This window comes from Eleginops maclovinus, chromosome 9 (assembly GCF_036324505.1).
Source record: "Eleginops maclovinus isolate JMC-PN-2008 ecotype Puerto Natales chromosome 9, JC_Emac_rtc_rv5, whole genome shotgun sequence".
Lineage (NCBI taxonomy): Eukaryota > Metazoa > Chordata > Actinopteri > Perciformes > Eleginopidae > Eleginops > Eleginops maclovinus.
In genome coordinates, this window is record NC_086357.1 from 7048329 (window position 1) to 7070985 (window position 22657).

The following is a 22657-nucleotide window of genomic DNA, read 5'->3' on the forward strand; positions in this document are numbered from 1 at the left end:
CTCAAGCTACATTCACATAATACACGATTTGCTCTTTGCTCACTACGACGTTGGGCGCAATGAAACCGTGGACTGTATGGGGAAAACTGCTACTTAAGTTTTCCTTCTATGGTTACGTCCCCTGCTAGTTTGCTGGCATCTATGAGGTCAAAGTTGGAATAAATGGAGCTTTGAGCAATCCATGTCAAGTTAGCTTTCTCCATAGAAACACAGCGGCAACGTTAGCGCAAAGCAGTTTTACCGCCTCTCATGTTAATGCAGCTTTAGATAGGGTCAAATGTTGTGTTCTAAGGACACTAGTGCTAGCACAACATAATATCTCTTCCCAAAAATCAGTATTTTGTGGACAGTAATACAATACAGAAAATACACATTTGTGCTGTTCACAGCTTTGAATGCACAATTAAAGTTGTTTCTCCCACCAACCTGCACATTTCTTACTCATTCTTCATAAGGACACACAGACACACACACACAGCTCTTCTTTTCCTGTCAGTCTTATTTAAATCTGTGTCAGTGCATTCTACAGAAACCCAGTCCAGTGTCTTGTCACTCTGTCATGTTGATTTGTGCACACAGCAGGGGGTTGGTGTTTTTTTGAATGTATCTGTACCTGTTATAGCTCAGCTTGTCTGTGTTCATGAGTGCCCTTGTGTGTTTATCTTTGTGTGTGTATGTGTCAGGGAGAAGTACACACTGGAGCAGGACATCAGAGAGGCGGAGGAGGCCATTAGACACAAGAGTGCAGAGGTGCAGGTAAGGGAACCTGTTCACAGAGACATGTTGTGCTCTCCTGACCTTCCTTATACAAACTCAGGCCTGTATGAACACCTCACTTTGGCACATGATCCTTGACTTGCACTAATGTGTCGTTTTGGTATGTGCTCCCTCAGGAGATGCAGAATGACCTGGACAGAGAGACGGCCAGCCTGCAGGAGCTGGAGGCTCAGAAACAAGACGCCCAGGACCGACTGGAGGAGATGGACCAGCAAAAACACAAGTTGGAAGACATGCTGAACGAAGTCCGGATCAAGTGCCAGGAGGAGTCCCACATGGTGAGGAAAAGAGGAGGGCTAAAAACATTTCCACATCAAAAGCTTTGCTACAGTTTTGATGAGTTTTCAGAGATCCAAACAAGGTCTCATTTGTGAAGTCAGTCTGCTGGCAGTTTGGGTTTTTAAGTTTTACCATCTTTAGTTATCTGTCCTTTCCTTGTTTGACAGAAGTAACTGTGCACTCATAACGCTCAGCAGAGACTGACAAATACAGTATGATTCCTCTCATGTAATGTCTTAATCATGTGATTGCAGCGTTTGATCTGAATTATTCACCAGATGTGAAGTGGGCTGTTGTTCATCTCCTTCTCTTCTCTGACTCCAGATCTCGACGCTCCAGAATCAGATCCACTCCCAGGAGACCGATCTGCAGAGCCAGGAGGAAGAGCTGATCCGGGCGAAGGCCGACCTGGGCCGGCTGCAGCAGGAGGAGAACCAGCTGGAACAGAGCCTGGCTGCTGGCAAGATCCAACTGGAGACCATCATCAAGTCCCTGAAGGCAACACAGGATGAGATCAACCAGGTAGGAACAGGCCCTTGTGTGTGTGTTACAGAGAATGGTCAACAGGGGGCACAATTGCACTTTGTTATGTACTGCGTGTGTGTTTTCTGTCTGTGTGTTTGTCTGTTTGTGTCTGTGCTTGTCAATGTGTGTTTCTGTGTTTGTCTCAGTGTGTTTTATTCTTGTAACTTCCCCGATTATTTTCTCCTGAACATAACAACCACTGCAGTCATCTCTTGCTCCTTCCTTTAAGTTAGGAGGTCACACAGAGGCTTCAGGTCTCAGCAGCTAATCATTTCCTCATGCTCACCTGTAATAATATCCAGTCTTATTGCTTCCAGGGACTGTCATGTTGATTTTAATGACATACTGCCCCTAGACCTTTTGATTATTCATAAATTCTTCCAGCAGCTCAGGAAACTCAAAAACATGCCATATACCATAAAAATCTGATATTCTATTCAAATGCCGGCATGTTTAAGGAGCCTCAAAGTGATACCTAAAATCCATCTCCTAAGTATCATTTTATGGATGTAAAAAGGCAATATTTTCTTTCTTTAACTTGATGTTCACTTCCGTTCAGTTGTAAATGTTTGAATTTTCTGTATAAAATAAGTGCTTGACGTTTTTTATTTTCAACACTTGACTAAAGCAGGAAACTATATTTGTGTTTATTAAAAGTAACGGTTTTCCCCTATTACCAAAAAACTTGAAAGCAACTTCCCTTTAACCCAACAGTTTTCTATGAACATTTTCTTCTGTAAAATCAAACGACAACCAACCAAAAATGATAGGTTGTCAGATTTTAAGTGTTTTATAGAGAATGTTATCTGGTATATCATTTAATTACTTCATTTGTTTTTTAGGCACATTTCTGGAAAGTAAGAATTTGCATTGTACTGTTACATATAATTACCATTACCTGATTCTGATGATCTATTTAAAGTACACGTCTATTTCAGATCTAGAATAGTTTGTTCACAGTGTTGTTGCTTCAACTCTGTGTTCATGCTGTAAACACTGCTGTGAAAACACTTGAGGGGCCCTATTATGCACGTGAGTGTGTGTGCTTTTTTTGCGAGGAACTCCAGCAGGTGTTCAGCAGGGGGTTGCCCAAATCAAAGACATCAACAAAGAGTTTAGAAAAGTAAGAAGAGCACCGAACTGTGTGTGTGTGTGTGTGTGTGTGTGTGTGTGTGTGTGTGTGTGTGTGTGTGTGTGTGTGTGTGTGTGTGTGTGTGTGTGTGTGTGTGTGTGTGTGTGTGTGTGTGTGTGTGTGTGTGTGTGTGTGTGTGTGTGTGTGTGTGTGTGTGTGTGTGCTGCAGGCTCGCAGCAAGTTGTCCCAGATTCAGGACAGCCAACAGGAAGTGTCTAAAAGCATCGAGCAGTACAACAGCACCTTGAACGGAACCCACGGAGGCAGCATGACCAACCTGGCCGATATGAGCGAAGGCTTCAGCGACAGAGAGAACGGAGGATTCCCGTCCATGGTGAGAGCACCGCAGGTCAGGATCCCATCCGTACTCTTACCTCCCAATGTGGCTGTTGACATATTTCAATTTAAGATAGAAGTACTCGAAGTACATTCAATCGGCTGGAATACTTTAAACATGGATTTACAAGTCAAGCATTTAGGCTAGCAGAGAGATAAAACCTTCTTTTTTTCTTCCTATTCTGTTCTAAAAAAGTAATAGTTTATTTAAATGGCCTATTTTTTGTTAGAAATGATAAAGACCCACATAAAAAGTGCTTTTTGTCACCAATTCAGAAGTAGTACAGAGATACTTTCTGTTGCAGTGGCAAGGAGTTAGACGATATATTTGTAAATTCTTATATTTATGACAAACTAAGAAAGAATATTTATTTTCTAACTCATGGGCTCTTTTGTCTTTCTCTACTCTCTCTGTCAGCCTGATTTTCCTTTATAAAAAGGCATAAATGATACAAAGTGGACCAGAGTTAGTTGTAGTTAGTAGTTTAGTAATGGGACATTGTGTTTTTGTCCAACCTTCTTCAGAAGGGCAACAAATATTTATTTTGCTATTTTTTCTTGCAGCTAAATATTGTTTTAGATACAAGACGTAGTCTGTCAAGCTTTTTATGAGCCAAAGTATTATTTTACTTACTTTATAATGCTGAAAATGTACAGAATACAGATAAAAATAAGCTTTGTGAAGGTTATATCATCCTCACGTGAGTCCTTTAATTATCTAGACAAGGGAAAAGCAGCAGTCTGACACACTCTTAGCTCTTTTAAACCAACTTTTACTGAAACCTAGTTATTATTTCTCTTCCAGATTCTCCATTGTATTCCCCTGGGCACTCATCTAATTCCTCACGTTAGCTTTGCCTCTATTCACTTTACACTACACGCCATAATTACTTTGGCTCAGTCCCTCCACACCTGGCCAACAGCTTTGGGGATCAACAGCAGGATAACACTCAGGGTTGTCAATGAAATCTTAAAATGAATCATAACAAGATAGAGCCCAGCTCAGAGTCAGACTGGCATTTTAAGACACCTCTCTAAGTATTTGCACACTTAGAAGAATGTTACATTCAGCGCATGGGCTTCCTCTTTAGTAGCGTGCAGTAGAGTGCATACAGAGAAAGGGGAATATGGTTGGTGTGTTTATTTGTGTGGTTTAATTAGTAAAGACCTTGCTCTCCTTTACCATTCTTATGAAATCACTTTTGAGGTTGATTTCTTCACTTCTGACTCAGTGGAAAAAGATTCAAGGAAATATATGTTTTGTTACAACTTAATGTTAGGGTAAGCTTTTGTCTATCTTTTCCACCATTTATGATAACATTGTGTTTACAAAGTGATCTGCTGACGAGGCGAATAGAAGGATGGTTCTACAATAATGTCAAATGGGCAGAAAACAAGAGCAGTCAGATGGTTAGACGACGACATACTTCCATTCCAAAAAGTAAAGCCAATGTACAAGTACCCTTACAAATCTTTTAAATATCCAGCAGATATTGGTTTCAAAGACTCTGTTTTTATGGAAGTCTATGAAAAAATGCAACTGTGATAAAATTGAAAAAGTTATTTCTGTGTGTTTGTCCTAAAACTGGAAACCTACAGGGTTTTTTCTCTCTGTCACTACTTCTTTAAAAAAACGTTTAAATGTTTTTCCAACAAACCAATAGGTGAAGTCACGGTGACTAAATCATCTTCATATTAACATTACAAATATTTTCGACAATTTGTTCGGATTATCCAACTGAAAATGATACCTTGTAGCATGTTGCTAACAATCCCTCAGTGGACAGTAAAGCTCTGGGCCAGATTTCAAATGACACACCCCAAAATGTTACCAAAGTTAAACTACAAATGAGAAATAAATATTACTCATAAAATCACAATATTACAATTTGAGAATGAGAGAAGAGAACTGGAGAAGCCCTTTACAGGAAATTAAACAGAAATGGAATAAGTTGCACAAAATCCATAAAAACATATATAACCCACTGCCCGTCCAGGTGTTCAACGCTGCAGGTTCACAAACCACAACACGCTTGTTCATTTTATATTGTGTTATGTTGTTATCAAAAATAATTAATATTCAATTTCTCTTTCTTATATAAAATGTATTTCGAGTTATATATCCTCATCCATTTGATTGTTATTGGTTATTATTTGTACACCTTGCTTAAACTAATGCAATACTTTACAACAATAAGTCTTACTTAAAAGTCCCCTGTTATGCAAAATGCACTTTTTGCTGTCCCCGGTGTGTAAGGAGACTCACAAAGGGTCAGAAAATACAACCCTCTCTCTTTTCCTCCTACCCGCATCTCCAAAAACGGGGGTACAAACGAGCTGATCCAGATTTGCTTCGATTATGATGTCATAACCGAAATGTGGGCTGGCTATACATTGAACTCCTGGCAACGTCCCACCCACGTGACACGTCCCAACCTATCGTCCACTATATACAGTCTCAAGCTGAATCCCCTCCGCAGCAGCTCTGTGTGTCTGTGTATTCAGCAGGATGTCTGCAGGAGGGACTTAGAGTTGTTGTATATAATACATATAATGTCTCTGTTCTAGTGCTAAACACTGAGAAGTGTTTCAGAAATAATGCTTGATGTGGTTTGAACATCATATGGGGTTTAATCACGGCAGCGTTTAGCTGAGTATCTCCCGGTAGAAAACTCTCTTCATAGGAGAGAGAGCTGATGATGCTCCAAAGGGGCGTGGCCAGCTTCAGGTCCACTCAAATTTAAAGCGACAGTCACAGAATCAGCACTTCAGGAACAGGGCTCAAATAGAGACATGTTTTGTATAGACTGCCCACAATATATTGTTCAAATATAGCACAATAGGAGACCTTTTAAGCTTCATGAAAGTTTTTTTGAATTGTTTTAGTGAGTTGTTTATCAACTGTATATTTTCAGTTTGCATGCTTATACAGTAAGGACCAAATAGTCACTGTATGGACGTTCAAACTGGACTCCTGGTGAGCGAGTTTGGAAAGGCAAGCTGTCTGAATAGAAGACACAAGGTTATCATTACTGACATGTGGTGTGTATGTGTGCTATTCTCGTCTCTGTCCTCACCACAGGAGGATCCATTCAAAGTGAAGCCATCTGTGTTCAACAGCCAGCCTCAGGAGCTACACACGGACCCCTTCCACTCAGAAGACCCCTTCAAAACAGACCCGTTCAAAGGTTAGCGTCGCCCTTTACTTCACTTCCCCTCCTCTTCGCTTCCTCCTCTCTATCATAGAGCTCGACAGTGATCTCATTCATTATTTGATTGTTCACAATAACATAGAAAATATCCACAGGGTCGTCCCAATGTTCATGGGATCTTACCAGAAACAGTCTTATATACGAACATATTTCTGAAAACATTAAAGGCAGAAAATAATCTGCTAATTCTGTCTTCATTTAACTTTGGAAGTTTTCAGAAGCCACACGTTGCCATTCACAAGGAATTATGGGATAGGTAGTTGCTTCACAGTGTTGTGCCAATGTGTTTTTTTCAGTATTTAATTTATTTGTCACCATTCATCTTGTAGTTGTTTGGCTTGGCGCCAGGCTTCAATCTCTTGGTTAAAGGATTTTCTGGAACAACAATGAAGTGAATCAATGGAAAATTCACATCCTTTCAAAAAGTGGGCGGTCACTATTGTGCTCTAGTCATTGTCCCTGCTGCTCCTTCCCTCTTTTTTCCACACATTCTGCCTCTTTATCTTATCTGACTATGCTTTTACTGCCGTTTATCTCTATTTTCTCTTTCCTCCAGGTTTTTTAGTTTTTTTTACCTTGAGTTGCTTTCTGATTGTTTCCTGTGTCTTTGTTTTCCTCCTGCTCTTTGCTTTCTCCTGTAGGGGACCCTTTCCAAAATGACCCTTTTGCAAAGCAGCCATCGACAGTCACAGGTATCGTCTTAAGACGCAATTACACCAGATTGTAATATAGTTGAATTCACAAAAAATCTGTTCCTCTGAATGGAATTGTTGGACATTATACACACCTCTCGCTCGTTGAACTGTACAATTTATTTTTATTGTCATTATAATTATAATTATTATTATTATCCAAATATCAATGTGGTTGCTAAAATATGACTTTTAAGCATCCCACATGCCCTTTGAGTACTCTCATTTATAGCTCACGTGATTGTAATTGTGCATAGAACAAAACCCATTCATACACATAATATATCATATGTATATCATACAAAAACAGTATGATTGCCTGGTAAATGGTGTCTTGACTCTCAAATTACACTCATACCGGTCCTGCCGGTGCTTTTGGTGGCAGCCATGTGTTTGTAGACGTGCACCTTCATATGTGAAACAGCAGTATGTGTAACTGTGACCTCTGTCACACTTCCCTCTTCAGCGATAATGTGAGGTTTCACTTCCCTGAGAGGTAGATGGAGATCAGTGATAGATCTCACCCTTTTTCCCACACATATTTATATATTGTTGTAGATCATTTAGTGTAACATCTGTCGTACATTACATTTTGCCTGCAAACATTTGATCAAGCAGAACCGTTCTGCCTTACCGCATTGGAATGTGATGCTGATGTGGGGCCTGGGTTTATTGCCTTTCTGGTATCATAATCAAACCAAAAGGGTGAAAAAGCTAATGTTTTGGGTATTTCAAATTGCTGAACAATTGAAAAGTTAAAGTAACCCATCATTTCTACTGCAGATCCTTTTGGAGGAGACCCGTTCAAAGAGACTGATCCGTTCAAGGCTTCGTCTGAAGATTTCTTTAAGAAGACCACAAAGATGGATCCTTTCTCCACACCAGACCCCTTCAGTAAAAGTGCCACATTACCATCCAAGGTACTTATTGAAGACCAAAAGCAAGAACCATGGAATTTACTTATCATAATTAAATAAAATCCCAATAATACAGCTGCTGAGTTTGGATTTCTCTGAATGGATGGTTGCTATGGTAGTTCCTATGCTGCACGTCAATCAAACAGAAAAGGGAAAAGTATGAAAAAAGCAGAGGAAAAGAAAATGTTATCTGGGTACATTTAGTTGTTTATAGATGATACATAGACATAAATACTTGTGTGGAAATAGGAATGTTTTCACTCTTGTTTTGCTTCCAGCAGCCAACAAGTCACTTCACAAGCAATGACCCGTTCTCTACAAGCAACCCAAAACCCAAAGGACCAGGTACGGTTGATTTTAATTCCAACATGTGCAGTTTCTGTGAACATAATGTATTTCTTTTATAAAAAATATCAGTCAGTCTTTGTTCCAAATATTGCCATAAACAGTTTCAATCAGTTCTACTGTCCTCTTAGCGTCTGCCATTGCTTTAGTTATTTTTGTGCTGGCATAAAACTCCTGAATGTATATACTGTATATCCCTGCAGCGCTTTCAGTCAGTTTTTAGTTCACTCCAGCAGAAGAAAATCTCTTTCATTTCCTTCCCGATATTAATATAGCCCATAAAAACACGTACACAATGTGGATTAGCTTGAATGCCTTGGAGATTAAGGGAACTCGAGCCTGTCACCACACTGGGGTCACTGTTGATGCAGGCTGAGGTCACCACGTTGGCTTCCCTATTCAAGCTATGGCAGGGAAGGATAGGTGTCACGTTAGCTCATTCATTTCCAGACTCAGATTGATGATCCTATTTCAAAACAGCTACTTAACATCAACACTGGCTCAGGTTAGGTCTGGCATTTATGACCAAGAACCCAAATGTTCTTTACCTGAAGGGCCCTTTTACATGAATGAAACCAATATTCTTCAGTATCATCTATCATTAAGTGTAATATATACAGTAGAAGCTGCTATGTAACATTTTCTTACAACTAACAATTGGAAACAAAAGTATATCCTGAAGCAATAGCTTAATGCTAACATCACATTCAAGTATGCTCACTATGGCAATGCTAGCAAACTTAGCATTACCAGGTTTAATGTTTAAACTAGTCTCGCTATGAAATTCTGTTCCCTCTATTTTTAATTTAACTCTATTCCTCATTGAAAAGAAACCTTTTACATTGGTATTGAGTCTTATATAGCAATGTTACACTATGTTCACCATCTCGTTTAAGTCTGCTACCATGCTAACATTGCTAATTGTTTTGCTAATTCCTGACGGTAATTATCTATCCATTAATTTATTGAGACGTTCTTTTTCATAACCATAGATCTAAACCCCCTGATGTCCTCCCTGGAAGAAAAGTCAAGGGATGGTCAAAGTTAGTACATTTATAGACTTGGAATCATCTATGTTTGTACGAAATGTTTAATCCGTTAATAGATGTTTCATTCTCGACCGGCTAAGTGGAATGACTGACTTTAATCAATTTAATAGACTAACTGTAAATATGCTCACTGATTACATTTTGCTTTTGCAGATCTGTTTGGCACGTTGGACCCGTTTGGCAGCAGTTCGTTCAGCAGCGGCAGCAACAGCTCGGCTGGCTTTGCAGACTTCAGCCTCATGTCGAAGCCCAGAGAGCCTTTTGAAGGCAGGGCCGGCTGGCTGCCAGACTACCAGAAGGTAGCAGAGACATGCTTGTTCATTCTTTAGCGTTCTTTATCAATGCTCTTACTTAATAATTGCTTTTTAATTATTATTATGAATGAAAAACAAATCAGAAAAGTGTTTTGAATGTATCAAAACATTAGCTTTTTCATCAGTTCATGTTTCTGCTAAGAGTCTATTGTTGGTTAATGTATTTTGTGTAATCAAGAGATTGTGAATTATTGTATTTATTTAATAGTATTGTATTCAAGTCCAGATGTTCCCGTCTTCCTCCATCTCTGAAAACACAGCATGGTGGATCATGGTGGCGTTCGATGGAGTCATCACAATACTTTCAAGAATAAACCAATATGATCAGTTCCTCTTTTTACTAACAGCTTGTGTTGTAGCTCTTTCTATCAGCATGGCATTAGCTGAGATAAAGATAGCAGGTTATACTATACCTTTCTTTCATGTGTTTTGATACAGTATTGGCGTATTACTGGTGACGGTTTTATTGCACTTTCAACCCCCCCTGGCTCAACTCCCTGTCTCAGCGCAGCCTCACTTCACTCTAAGCAAGACACTTTAGTAAATATGAATTACAGCTATTCCAATAGAACCACATATTCTCTCTATGACTCTTTCTTTCCAGTCCGTGTTTGTGGACGACCCATTCAGCAGGAAGAATGACACACCAGCTCTGCCACCGAAGAAAAGTGTCCCCCCAAGGCCCAAACCCCCCAGTGGTCAGTATGATACTTTTATTTTTATTATAGGGTGTTGGACTTATTGGGACACACTACCTTAAAAGTCCCCTATTATGCAAAATGCACTTTTTGCTGTCTTTTATACATAAATGTGTCCCCGGTGTGTAAGGAGACTCATAAAGTGTCAGAAAATACAACCCTCTCTCTTTTCGTCCTTACCCACATCTCTAAAAACGGGGGTACAAACAAGCTGATCCAGATTTGCTGCCGATATGACGTCATAACCGAAATGTGGGCTGGCTTTATATTGAACTCCTGGCTAGGGCTGAACGATTAATTGCATTTGCGATAATATCGCGATATGACCAAACGAGATTTTCCAACCGCAAAGGCTGCGATTTGACTGGTCACGTGATCTGGTCACGTAACTTGCGAGCGAGCTGAGCGGAGCCAAGCGAAGCCGAGCAGGCAGGGAAAGGAGTCAACGCTGCGCTTGAACCAGTTGCACAATGGCCTCAGGCTCAGGAGGGACTTAGAGTTGTTGTATATAATACATATAATGTCTCTGTTCTAGCGGTAAACACTGAGAAGTGTTTCAGAAATAATGCTTGATGTGGTTTGGAACAAAATATATATATATGATAATATATTACCGTAGTTTCCGGACTATAAGCTGCTACTTTTTGCACAATCTTTGAACCCTGCGGTTTATAGTCCGGTGCGGCTTTTCTATGGATTTTTCATGATTTTTGTGATATCGTAAGAGATTTTGTTTTGGTTTGTTCCGCTGTTGTATGGCACTACTTTGCCTGGCGGAAGGGCATGTGATCAGACACACAGTCACGGGGGGAAAAGAGTGGTATGTTGGTCACATGTCCGTCCGCCAGGCAAAGTATTGCCGTACGAATTAGCGCGAAAAAGAGACTAGATTAGCAAGAGCAAGACGAGTATTACAGGAGCAAAGGAAGCTTTCATCCACAAACCCTCATCATGGCAAACAAAGAAATGCATATGATGCAGCTTTTAAATTAAAGGCAGTCGATTTGGCTCTCAACGAGGGAAATAGAGCTGCTGCACGTACCCTTGGTATAAACGAATCAATGGTGAGACGTTGGAGACGCCAGCGTGAAGAACTGGCTCAGTCCAAAAAGACGGAAAAAGCTTTCAGAGGTAATAAAAGCAGATGGCCCAAACTTGAACACTTTATTGAAGACTGGGTGAACACACAGAGAGCAAACGGGCGAGGTGCTTCAACTGTGCAGATCCGACTGAAAGCCAAAACAGTCGCCACCGAAATGAAGATAGAACATTTCAGAGGTGGACCATCCTGGTGTCACAGATTTATGAAACGAAAAGGACTGTCCATCAGGGCGCGGACGACTGTGTGTCAGCAACTCCCTCCCGACTACGCGGAAAAAATAACAAACTTCCGCAAATTCACACTAAGAAAGATATATGCATATTCTCTTACATATGGTAATTAAACATTAAAACACCTGCGGCTTTTAATCCGGTGCGGCTAATGTATGAACAAAACAGGATTTTCCCCTAATTTTAGCTTGTGCGGCTAATATTCAGGTGCGCCTTGTAGTCCGGAAATTACGGTAATATTAATCACGACAGCTTTTAGCTGAGTATCTCCATTAGAAACTTCTCTCTTCAGAGCGAGAGCTGCATATTTGAGACCCTTTAACATATGCCATAAAAGAGTATAATAGGAGACCTTTGAACATTTCTCAGAGAACTCTACGTTGATATTTTGACTGTGTTTTCTGACTCAGGCTAGTGCAACAAAGGTCAGCTTAAGAAGGAAGTGGGACACAGATGAAGCTTGTGATAACCACATATCCATCCATCATACCCATCCTGGTATGTCTTATATCCATGGTAGATTGAGAGCTTGGCTTCTCCAGATGATTCTATTGTCCTTTCAATCGAGATCAAGACACTGACATTGCCCAACAAGCCAAACGTGTTAAAGACAGTCTCTCTAGTGCAACAGAGGCTTTTGTGGATATATCTACCAAACTTACAGTGTTCAGATCTCCACAGATCAAAGCTCTCAGGAACTGGCAGGAGGGGAAATTGCTTCTGTGTTAGAAACATTCAAATAGAAACATACAAGAAAACCTAGAGGGTTAGGCTGTTTGGTACAAATGGAGGGAAGTCTCCTGAAGAACTTGGTGCAAGACATTTCCAAACGCTTAGTCTTGCTGACAGCTACTGAGTGTTTTTGTGGTTTGGGTCTGTAGGCTGAATGCAGGACGTAACATGTGTTAGTGTGCAGGCATACTTTTTCATCACCTTTTGCTGCATTTAATTTAATGTAAAGCAGTTTAAATTAGCTATTGAAATAAAACCTCCTGCCCTGACCCATGTGAACTTAACCTGAATGTACAGGAAATAAACAATTTAGTTCCAGTTCCAGGACACAGAAAGGATATATTCTCCTGGGTAATTGCTTTTACAGACCGTGTGTTGTATTTGTGTCAGTCTATCGGTCCATACTCCACTGTTGTTAGAATCACAGGAGGATGATGTAGTTGAGATTATAAGTCTTCTTAACATTGATGCATCCATTACTGGAAGATGTACCCAAACATGTCAGGTTATCATGATTTACACACTGTTCGTCATTAACATGGTCTCCCAATTCCATTATGAACCCCCTCCACTTATAAAGCATTGTAAAGTGTGAGCAGCGCCTTCATTTCCTCAGCGCATTATTTTGTGGGACAATAGTGAACACTAAAATACAAGTGTAAACACGTTAAACTCATCCTCAAAATAAAATATCAGTAGCTGTAGTAATTTGACACAACTCTACAAGCATTCTCTCACTTCCTACTTCATGCCCATAACACATGAGACGCGTGGTGTCTGGTTGCAGATATTGAAAATAAATGATGATAGATATTAAAGATAGGTCGGATTAAATGCTTCAGTTCATGTTGCTTCGTAAAGGTATTGAATCATTTCAATAATGAGGAAGAATTTGGCATAAAAATTGTTTGTTGACGGCACAACACTGTACCTTGGGACTTGATAATGATAATGTGAATCATGATTACCCAGAGTACCCCTCTGTGTTCAGCCTCAACTGTGGCCACCCTTGGTGCTACTACACCACCCTACATGCTTGCTGACTCAGTGGTTGAAGAATGGTACTAGAGATATGTGTGTTACACATCTGTATTTGTTTTAAGAAGAAGCAGCTTCATCTCCACTGTTCCGTGTGCAACCACCCATGCAAAAATTCACATTATTGCTTTCAAATATTTCAAAACGATTTTCTATCAGGGTTGTTGACACAGCTCTGATGTTTATGTAGGCACATGAAGGTAAAAGAGAGATCATCTGTGGTTAGCTTGGCTTGTTGTTAGCAGACACACCCTACCCTACTTCCCCTCTCTTTACTTTGTGTGTGTGTGTCAGTGTGTGACTCTGTGTTTGTGTGTGTCTCTGTGTTTACAAGGCAATATAACAATTGTCCTCCTCTTCATATAATGAAATGACAGTCTTTTTTTACTTTCTTCAGTGTTTTCAGCAGATTAACTACTGCATGTACAATTGTGTGTTAGACTTAAAAAATGAGATGACACTGATCTGTGTACTGGCTTATTTTAAAATTGGGTGGAGCCCATGCTTGTGGTTTCTCATAAGTGTGTGTGCACAGTTTACTGAAAGAGGAAAAAAGTGATTGGCAGGCATTGAGTCTTGCTCACTGTGGTGTGAACTTAACAGCTGACCCTGAACAGGCCAGTTATCTTGATAATAGAGCCAAACATGTGTGTGAGCACTTTGGCTGCTCCTGTGGTTTAACACCTTTAAAAGCAACATGGTGCACTTTTTTACGTTCCCACGGTCCGCTGCCAGACAGAACTGCAGCTCCCTGTTTAAAGCAGAAACTGCTATTATTATCATTATTGTTACTCAATTATTTGTTATCTGTAGATCTCCCAGTTTCAGTGAGTGTGATGAACAAGAGTTCATTTTATAGCATATCTATTTCCAAAGTGTTTCAAGTATACTAACGTAATTCAAGGGCCTCTATAAGAACCTTTTTAAGGCATTAATAAGATTTTAAAGTATGACAAATTAATTTCAGGTCAAGAAAAAATGCTACTGATTAGACCTTTTTTGTTTTATTCTATATCTTTATTGAACAAGGACCATCAATAAAATACATTAATCTTAACAAGAGAAAAAGATGCTATATGCCAGATTTTAGCTAGTAGCTAAATTCTATGAAATTATTTATTTGTCACTGATCCCAAAGGCAAACATACACTTGCATTCTAAAGACTTTGAAATACAAATGTTATTATTTTTTTTACAAATATTTTACCCCTTGACATAGAAGAAAAGCCCCAAAACTTTACACATAGAAGTGGTTAGTCATCAACTATTTTGAATATTAGTTTATATCAATAGAAAATATGAATATTTTTGGCCCTGTCAGGATTTACTTTTTTGTTTTGTATAATTCTCTGTTTTAACTGTTGGTCAAACAAAACAAGTTGCCACTCTGGGGTATTCTGATGGTCTTTTATTGCTGCTATTGTATATATAATTTTTTTAAATAAAAAATATATATTTCATATCATTTCATTAATCACCAAAATGATCCAAAGATTCACTATCTTGCTATGTGTGTAAATGGTACATTGGTGAGCCAACAGTTTGTTATGTGGGCAGAAACCCAACCGAGAGTTTTACCAGGAAACCGTTAAGCATGGTTACGTGGGTTATGGTTTATCAAATTTGTTTTTGTCCTCGGGTGTTGTCTTTTGCTCAGTTTTTTTTCCCCATACCAGCGGAGGATGTAGTGCTGCATGTAGTAAGTTGCAGAAAGATTTGTAGTGGCACTCGATATGAACTGCTGTGGTGCGGAGGTGAAACTTGCGTGGCTTTCAGAGCTGGTAGCTATCTTTGAGGTGACAGCAGAGTTATTGCAGGGCGTGGGCAGACCTATGAGAACTAAATTATTCTGTTTTGTGAGTTTTAATACAGAGTGACCAAATCAGATCCTGTGTTATCAACATAGTTCACTAAGGTGAGACTTTCTCATTCCATCAGCAGTGAACATCTTCCCCCTGAGATGCGTGAGAACTGAATGCCTTGTTTTTTTCTTTGCACCTTCTCTGTCTCTACTTGGTCCCTTTACTGATCTTTGTATGCCTCTGCATAGGCGACTGCAATGACTAAGGCATTATGTTTCTGTTAAATTTCAGGGTCGCCTTGAAGGATCTGTCTACATTTGACACATCTTTTAGGATGGACCTATGGATGAATATATCAAAATTTGGATTTCAAAGATCAATATCTCTGTGACCTCCCAAAACATGTTTTTAGCCAAAAAACAAATTTCAAGTAATGTCTTAGATGTGTAAAGAGAACTGGATACAGCGTTGGAGCCGGGGCCCCTGTTCATTAAGTTGCTCAGTGGCGCATGAGCCCAAAATGGCCTGACTCGAGGAAAAAACACCTAGATTACAGGAGTGTTTGGGCCCATAGAGTATAGAGGTGGGCCCACTTGCGTTTTCCTTAAGCCCCGCCTCCAATCACTTGCAATTTGGCTTTTAGTGAATTTTATTACTTAATCATTCAAATAGGCACTATAACAGTGTTTGTACTGGGTAGTTGATTTAGTTTAAAACGTCACAGACTGACATGGAAGTTGTAGGACCAGTGTTTGGCCACTATGCAAATTTGCTTGAATACCCCCCAGCATACTCCCTCGATGTTTAACTGCAACTTGAGTGGTTGGCGGAAGCAAAGTAATCCTGGGTATTCTAGTTAAAGAATGACTTAGCATTAAAGATTTTTTCCAATTTGGTTTTGTAGTCCTGTTTTAGCTCTGAAAGCATTTGTGGGGATGATGAAAACATATAGAACCTTGCCTATCTGAAATCTCTCTGCTCTGTTTGATTGTATTGCTGATTGCCTCTGTACTGCTTGTCTGCAGGTAAGAGTACCCCAGTGAGCACGTCTGGAGCAGTTGACCCTTCCAAACCGTGTGACCCCTTCCAGCCATTTGGCAGTGACGCCATCGACCCGTTTCAGACGAAAAAGGGCGTAGGAGACCCATTCAGTGGCAAAGACCCTTTTGCCCCATCCTCAGCAACAAGTAATGTCCTTAAAAACTCCCCATCAGGTTTTGCAGGCTCCACTTGTGTAAGTTGAAATGGTCGATGCTGTTTAACTGTCACTCAGTAGACATGACCACACAGCTCTGCACAGACACAAGCACTATTCCTGATTTTACACTGTAGTGACTTTAGCATGCTCCTAAAGACTCATGCGGATGGATTAAGCAGAGCTCTATAAAGGTAGTAGTAATGCATTCTGGCTGAATGGTGCTACTCAGATGAATCTATGTCACATGACAGAGCAGTATCCCCTCTCAACTGCCAGCTCTGGAGTCTGTCTGCCTTGCTTTATGTTACTAAATTCACCATCCGTGTTGCTAGATGTTTATTGCATGAACTCTGATATCGCATGTCTTATTGTGTAACTGAAGTGTGGCTCTTTATCTGCTCTTAAGCATCCTTCTATATATCTGTTGTGCAGCCTGATATCAGCGAAGACACCCGCTTACCGTCTGTTACAAAATGACTAAGCTAAACGAAACAATATTTATGTTAGATAAAAAATCATGACCCTTTGTCCCCAAGAGAAACAATTACATTTGACAGAGAAGGTGTGCAGGAATCCCTCACAATGTTGGTGTGTTGTGCTGTGAGTTCTGATAAATAATGTCTCTGTTCTGTAATCCACTTCTCTGACAGGACCTGAGAAAGCCAAGGTAAGAGACCAAACGCAAGATAAAATGTACTTGAGTGATGTTAATGAATTAAAATAATCTAAAGAGCAGTATGTTGAAGCATGTGATATGACAGTCTTTCTATCTTTACCATTGTGTTGTATGTTGGGTAGCTTTCTCTAAGGTGTTGTCAGCCAACGCCCTGCCTGGTTAGCCGTGTTCACTTTGTTAGCAAGTTTATATTTTTTATTTGAAGGTTTGTCTCGTTTTGAACCATTTTGTGTTCCGTCTGTAGTTCGGGAACGAGGCTCAGCAGCTGGAGTGGGCGAAGCGTGAGAGTGAACGGGCAGAGCGTGAGCGGCTGAAGAGGCTCAGGCAGCAGGAGCAGGAAGACCTGGAGCTGGCCATCGCCCTCAGCAAGGCTGAGATGTCCAACGCATGACCTGGAAAGCCCCCCCCCCCCCCCCTTACACACACACACACATAGCACAAAGACATGCAGAAAAACATGACTGACATCCAAATATTCAGACACAAAGCACATCACCGGTATAACTCAAGTTCATTCAAACTCTGGTCCCCACAAACACACAGACAGGTCTTGCGTCTCCACTAGTTACATTCCCCCATGCGCAATGACTCAACAATTCAAACAGAGAGAACTTAAAGGCCTGACATTTAAAAACCAAGGCAGCAAAACTGAGGGCCGAGAACTTTATATTGTAATGCCGTGAAGAGAGAAAGGAAGAAGAGAGAGAAAGAGGAGGAAGAGGCAGGTGTGGCCTGAAGGAAACAAACGGATGCACTGTGTATATGCACTATAGTGGCTGGATCCAGGCTGAGCTGACAGCTGCTGACAGAGCACCTCGACTGTTTGAATTCCACCGTGTTGTTTTCCAGCTCCACTCCTTCTTGCTAAACATGCTAACATCGCTGCTAGCAACGAGCAGCCGTAAGGAAAATAACAGTTGAATTCAAACCGCCCAGGTAAACCTTCAAAGGGATTTTTTTTTACTGATATATATAAGGGGTGACATGGATATATCACACACTACTGATGGTATTATCCGTGTCTGTAAGTGTTCACTGGTAGGAAAAGGCTACAGGTTGCTTAAGTATTTGTTTATAGGGCAGACTGGATTTAACGCTCCTCAGCGATTCTCAAATCTCTTTTCTCCAATTTTTTTTTCTCAGGAAATGTTGTCACAAACCCATACTCAGTGAAGAGATTGAAAAGTTGATACTAGTTGAGTTTTTTCACTTCTCCCATCCCCCCCTGCGTTTTGCTTAGATTTGACCTCCAGATAAGGTTGGATTGTTCATCATGCAAAGCAGGCAGGTCCCTCAGGGCCCAAAGACTCCAAGTTCACTGTGTGGCACTTAGTTTGTGCTTTATTTATTTAATCACATATATGTTAAAGAATATGCCACACCCACTGAGGAACAAAATACTCTCACGTGATTTCACAGCACTAATTGAATTATGACCTTATTGTGAGGTAATGTGCTGTAAAGTAACATAGGGTACTTCTTTATTTTCAACCCCTTTGACCCACAAACCCGATGATGTCACTATGATATTTTAAGGGTTCATTATATATCAAAAGATATTCTGCAACTTTTTCCTAAAGAGTTACACTTGGCATGATGTGTAAAAAAGGTGGAGTTAGGTAGGGCTGGGCTATACTAGATATTATCTTATATTTTGAAACGTTGACTTTAATTAAACATATTATGTCAGCAGATTACACGTTAATGTATTAAGTTAGTTGAAAGCAATAATATTAAGTTGAAAGTATTTTTTTAATTTAAACTTAATATTATTACTTTTAACTAACCTAATACAAACACATGTAATCTGTTGACATAATACATTTAATTCAAGTCAATGTTTAACATTTTTTCTTGTACTTTTTTTAAAGGCTGCAGTAGAGTAAATTATTTAATTTCTGAATTTAACAGGCTAAGTACCGCCTCTTTGTTTGCAATTAGACTCTTCGGCTTCAAATCCACATTATTTATTGAGATTCTTATAGTGTAAATGTTTTTGCTCAACTCAAAGAAAAATATTTTCACAATATCAATATTGAGATAATTGTTCCCAACATCCTGTGATATATGATTTTATTCATATTGCTCAGCCTTAGTGTTAAGTGTTACTATTACAAATTGATTTAACATAGTGCATATTCAAGAGCATATTTGTGCTTAACCAAATAACCACAACCTAATATAATACCTATAAACTAATATATACATAAAGAACAAAAAAGTGGGCGGGTTAATGTGGTCCCGGGTCCAGTTCAGGTTCAATATATTTCACTCTTGGCACATTATGAAAGGAAAGAAAAACAACTGATAAAGATCAATTTCACTGGTTCCCTCTAATGTGACAAAACACCTGACTTACGAGAACAACTTCAGACGTTAGCATCCTTTGGGTGACAGCAAGAAATTGTACAGATATATTTCCTTATCCACGAGTGTGAGATTGTACTGTGTGTCGAGACAAACTGAGTTAACTCTGCCTCTCCTCCACGGCTGTGATGTCACACACATTCAACTCATGACAGGCACGATGAGGGAAATCTTTTTTCTAGGTTTATTTTCTTTTTATAGGAGAAGGATTTTAACCGTTTTTAAGAGTTGGCTTTTATTTGACATGTTTTTGTTTTAAAAGAACATCTTGAATGAGTATAGTAGTGCTCTACAGACAGTGAGCAAAAGCTGGAGAGTGTGTGGAAAGGGAATATCGGGTCGTTATGCTGGGAATTTGAAATATTGGAGAAACGCTATTTCTCATGTGTCATTGTTTGATGTAGCGTCATGGACTGAACCACTCACCCTGTTTTTATATGAGTTGTCCCTTTTACTTGAAATAGTGAGTTGTGTTTGTATAGTTTGATTTCATGTGGACTTAAAAGCAGAAATGATTTTCTGTTTCACTTAAAGCCCCTGTGTTTCAAATATCATATTTAGAAAGGAAATTCTATATTGGTGTGTCCATTATCAATCATATGCTTCTGTCAGTGTTTCGCCTGCAGTCCAACATCTTCTGAACAACACTTTCAGAGATGACATTTGGAGTTTTTATTGTCATAAAACTAACTTTGCTTATATAGGCTGGGACATTCTTAATGTTCATTATTGAGCCCAGTTTAAACCTATGGCCCTTTTCATAAACACAGTGCTGGATGTCTTTGGATGGAATTCAAACATTTCTGTCTGATTTCAAATAAACGTGTAACGAGGAATGGAGGAACTTAGAAACTCCCCTTAACAACTTGTAAGGTGGAAATAAAAAACGTCTGCTCAGTGCTGCAGGGCAAAATACGACCATTTAAGTCAGTAGTCTTTAACTCTTTTTTTAAATATCCCCCGAGTGCGTCTCAGTGAATTCCCCACTCATCCTTAAGAATTCCTCACAAAGGATGAAGATTGATTTGACCCTGTTTTTATTGACAACTTCTTTCCCGTGCAGTATTTTTTTTTTTTTTTGATACCTGTCTGAATTATTTTATTTTACTTTGAATGTTTCTGATTGATTCTGTCTGATAACCATCCAGCACTGTGACACATAATATGATATTACCTTGGGCTAGGTCAAAATGCTAACAAGCTGTTTTTATAATAATTATAATCTACTCAATCTACTCAAATGCAAGTTTACTTTGTGTTGGTGTCGGGCTTTGCATTGACATGATGACCTCATTGTGTGCTGTTTCATTTCTCCAGTCACCACACTGAACAATAGCATGACTGAAGTATCAAACTGTTGCTGTCCCCCAGATATTTTACATGTGTGATCTGCCTTTCTGGGCTTCAATATGCTTCTTATGTGAAGTCACAGAAAAGAGGAAATGAAGCCACTGATTGTACCAGATGGAAATGTGAACTGCTTCTCCCATGTCATGTCTTTGTTTTGTTTACATATCATAATGATTTAGTTTACTGTAGCTGTTACAGCAGTGTTCCTGGTACATAGAGCTTCTCTAAGCTGTACACCTCCAGATTGGCATTTCACATCTGTGGCTTGCTCCTGTCACACTGTGGAGAAGATGACATCAAACATCTTTGCACCTGCTCATTCCTTATTGAAACTAAGGTGCTTTAAGCGGGCAGCTAACAAATCTAGCTTGTTGTCTAGCTCTTTTGAGAAAATGTCCATTTGTGTGGAACTGCCTTTCTCTGGAGTAAATGCTTTTAATGTGAATTGAGAGAAAATTCAACTAGCTACTAAGCTAGCTCATTGTCAGTTCTCCATTTCAGTTAATATGTTCACAACAATGTGGAATGCACCTTCCGCAGCAAAGGAAGAAGACCTTTATTCAAATGTCCCCTTAAAGTTGTTTATGTCCATCCAGACATTTGAAAGCTCCAAGAAAAATGTCAAACTACTGTTTCCAAGGGCATACATGATTTTGAATATGCTCAGAACAAGTCCTGTATGTATAAATGTACAATGTGTTCAAATTGAATGAAAGGAAATGTAGTATTAGATACAAGTTACAATCTTACAAATGTCACCAGAAATGTGAAGCCAGATAATGGTATGACAGGTCCCCCGTTTGCTGCTATAGACAGAATAGTCGGTACCAAGACTTATAGTAACTGATCCCGCGCCCCGTCCTGGGTCCTGACCTCAGCTCGTCTGCAGTGTACTGCTTAGAGAGCTGAAATCCACACTGGTACCATCATTTACTGTCATCCGTTACCTCCATTGTGCAATAGATAATGTTTATTTGTATTGTTGTTTTTGTATATCCTGTGAAACCTGTCTGATGTTTTTGATGTGTAGCGTATGTTTTTAATATGATTATTTATGCACCAGCAACCACTCACTCCCAGCTCTGTAGAGGAAGTTCAATACAAAAGGTCGTAATCATTTTTAAGATTCACTTTATTTCTTTTAAAATGGTGGATTTAAATTTTTGGAATGAAACATTTCAATACTCTCTTACTGACATACTGATGCGTTTGGGGGAACATGTTTGATTCTCCATTCACTTCTTCTTTCTGAGGCTTGTTGGATTTCTTTGTCTTTGCCTTCAACTGCCCTTCCTCCCATGTAGGCAAAATACTTTAAGGCTGTCTTTATTAAGATGCATACGATGTGTATACAGTCTGTATAGTACCATGTATGTTATATTTGTCCTGTAAAAAGTGAAGATGAAGAAGAAAAAGTAAACTTGATGAGGAACCATTTTGAGGAGCGAACAAATGCTGGTTTATTTTGAACAGTGATCCTCTCTACATGGTCTGTGCTGTTTACTAGAATAAACATTTCAGTTAAAGGAGAAGGGACTACTGCTTGATTTGTGGAGCTCAACTTTAAAGAGATACATTTCGGAAGTCTCAAAAAGCTAGTTTAAAAAAAGAGAAAAAAGTATTGAATCAGCCAAGGGTGGACTATCCTTTTCAAACTCAAAGAATGACTGAATCATACATTTCCCATGAGGCAACTATTTTATCTTGACCTCTCTATGAACTCCTTTCGCTTCGGAAACTAGTTGATGTTTAACCTTTTAAAATGTGTGCTTTGTTTTGTGATGTCAGAAAACTGCTGAGTTTAAAAGTTGGAAGTCCGACTGTGTGTTGCTCCATTTAGGGCTGTAAATTACACTTTCGCAATGAAATATATGTCTTTTTTGTTT

The 22657-nt window shown here is 39.4% G+C and overlaps 1 protein-coding gene across 1 annotated transcript in view; it reads left to right on the forward strand.

Annotated features, from left to right (window-relative positions):
• The window catches only part of LOC134869859 (epidermal growth factor receptor substrate 15-like 1), a 34836-nt gene extending 12533 nt beyond the window's left edge, over nt 1-22303 (forward strand). Inside the window, 14 exon segments of the mRNA XM_063891793.1 lie at nt 684-756; nt 894-1055; nt 1381-1578; nt 2883-3047; nt 6132-6237; nt 6903-6953; nt 7737-7873; nt 8149-8215; nt 9208-9258; nt 9418-9563; nt 10183-10276; nt 16206-16367; nt 17029-17045; nt 17299-22303. Of these exon segments, the coding sequence (XP_063747863.1) occupies nt 684-756; nt 894-1055; nt 1381-1578; nt 2883-3047; nt 6132-6237; nt 6903-6953; nt 7737-7873; nt 8149-8215; nt 9208-9258; nt 9418-9563; nt 10183-10276; nt 16206-16367; nt 17029-17045; nt 17299-17445 (1576 nt within the window). The 3' untranslated portion in view covers nt 17446-22303.
• The last annotated feature ends 354 nt before the right edge of the window (nt 22304-22657 follow it).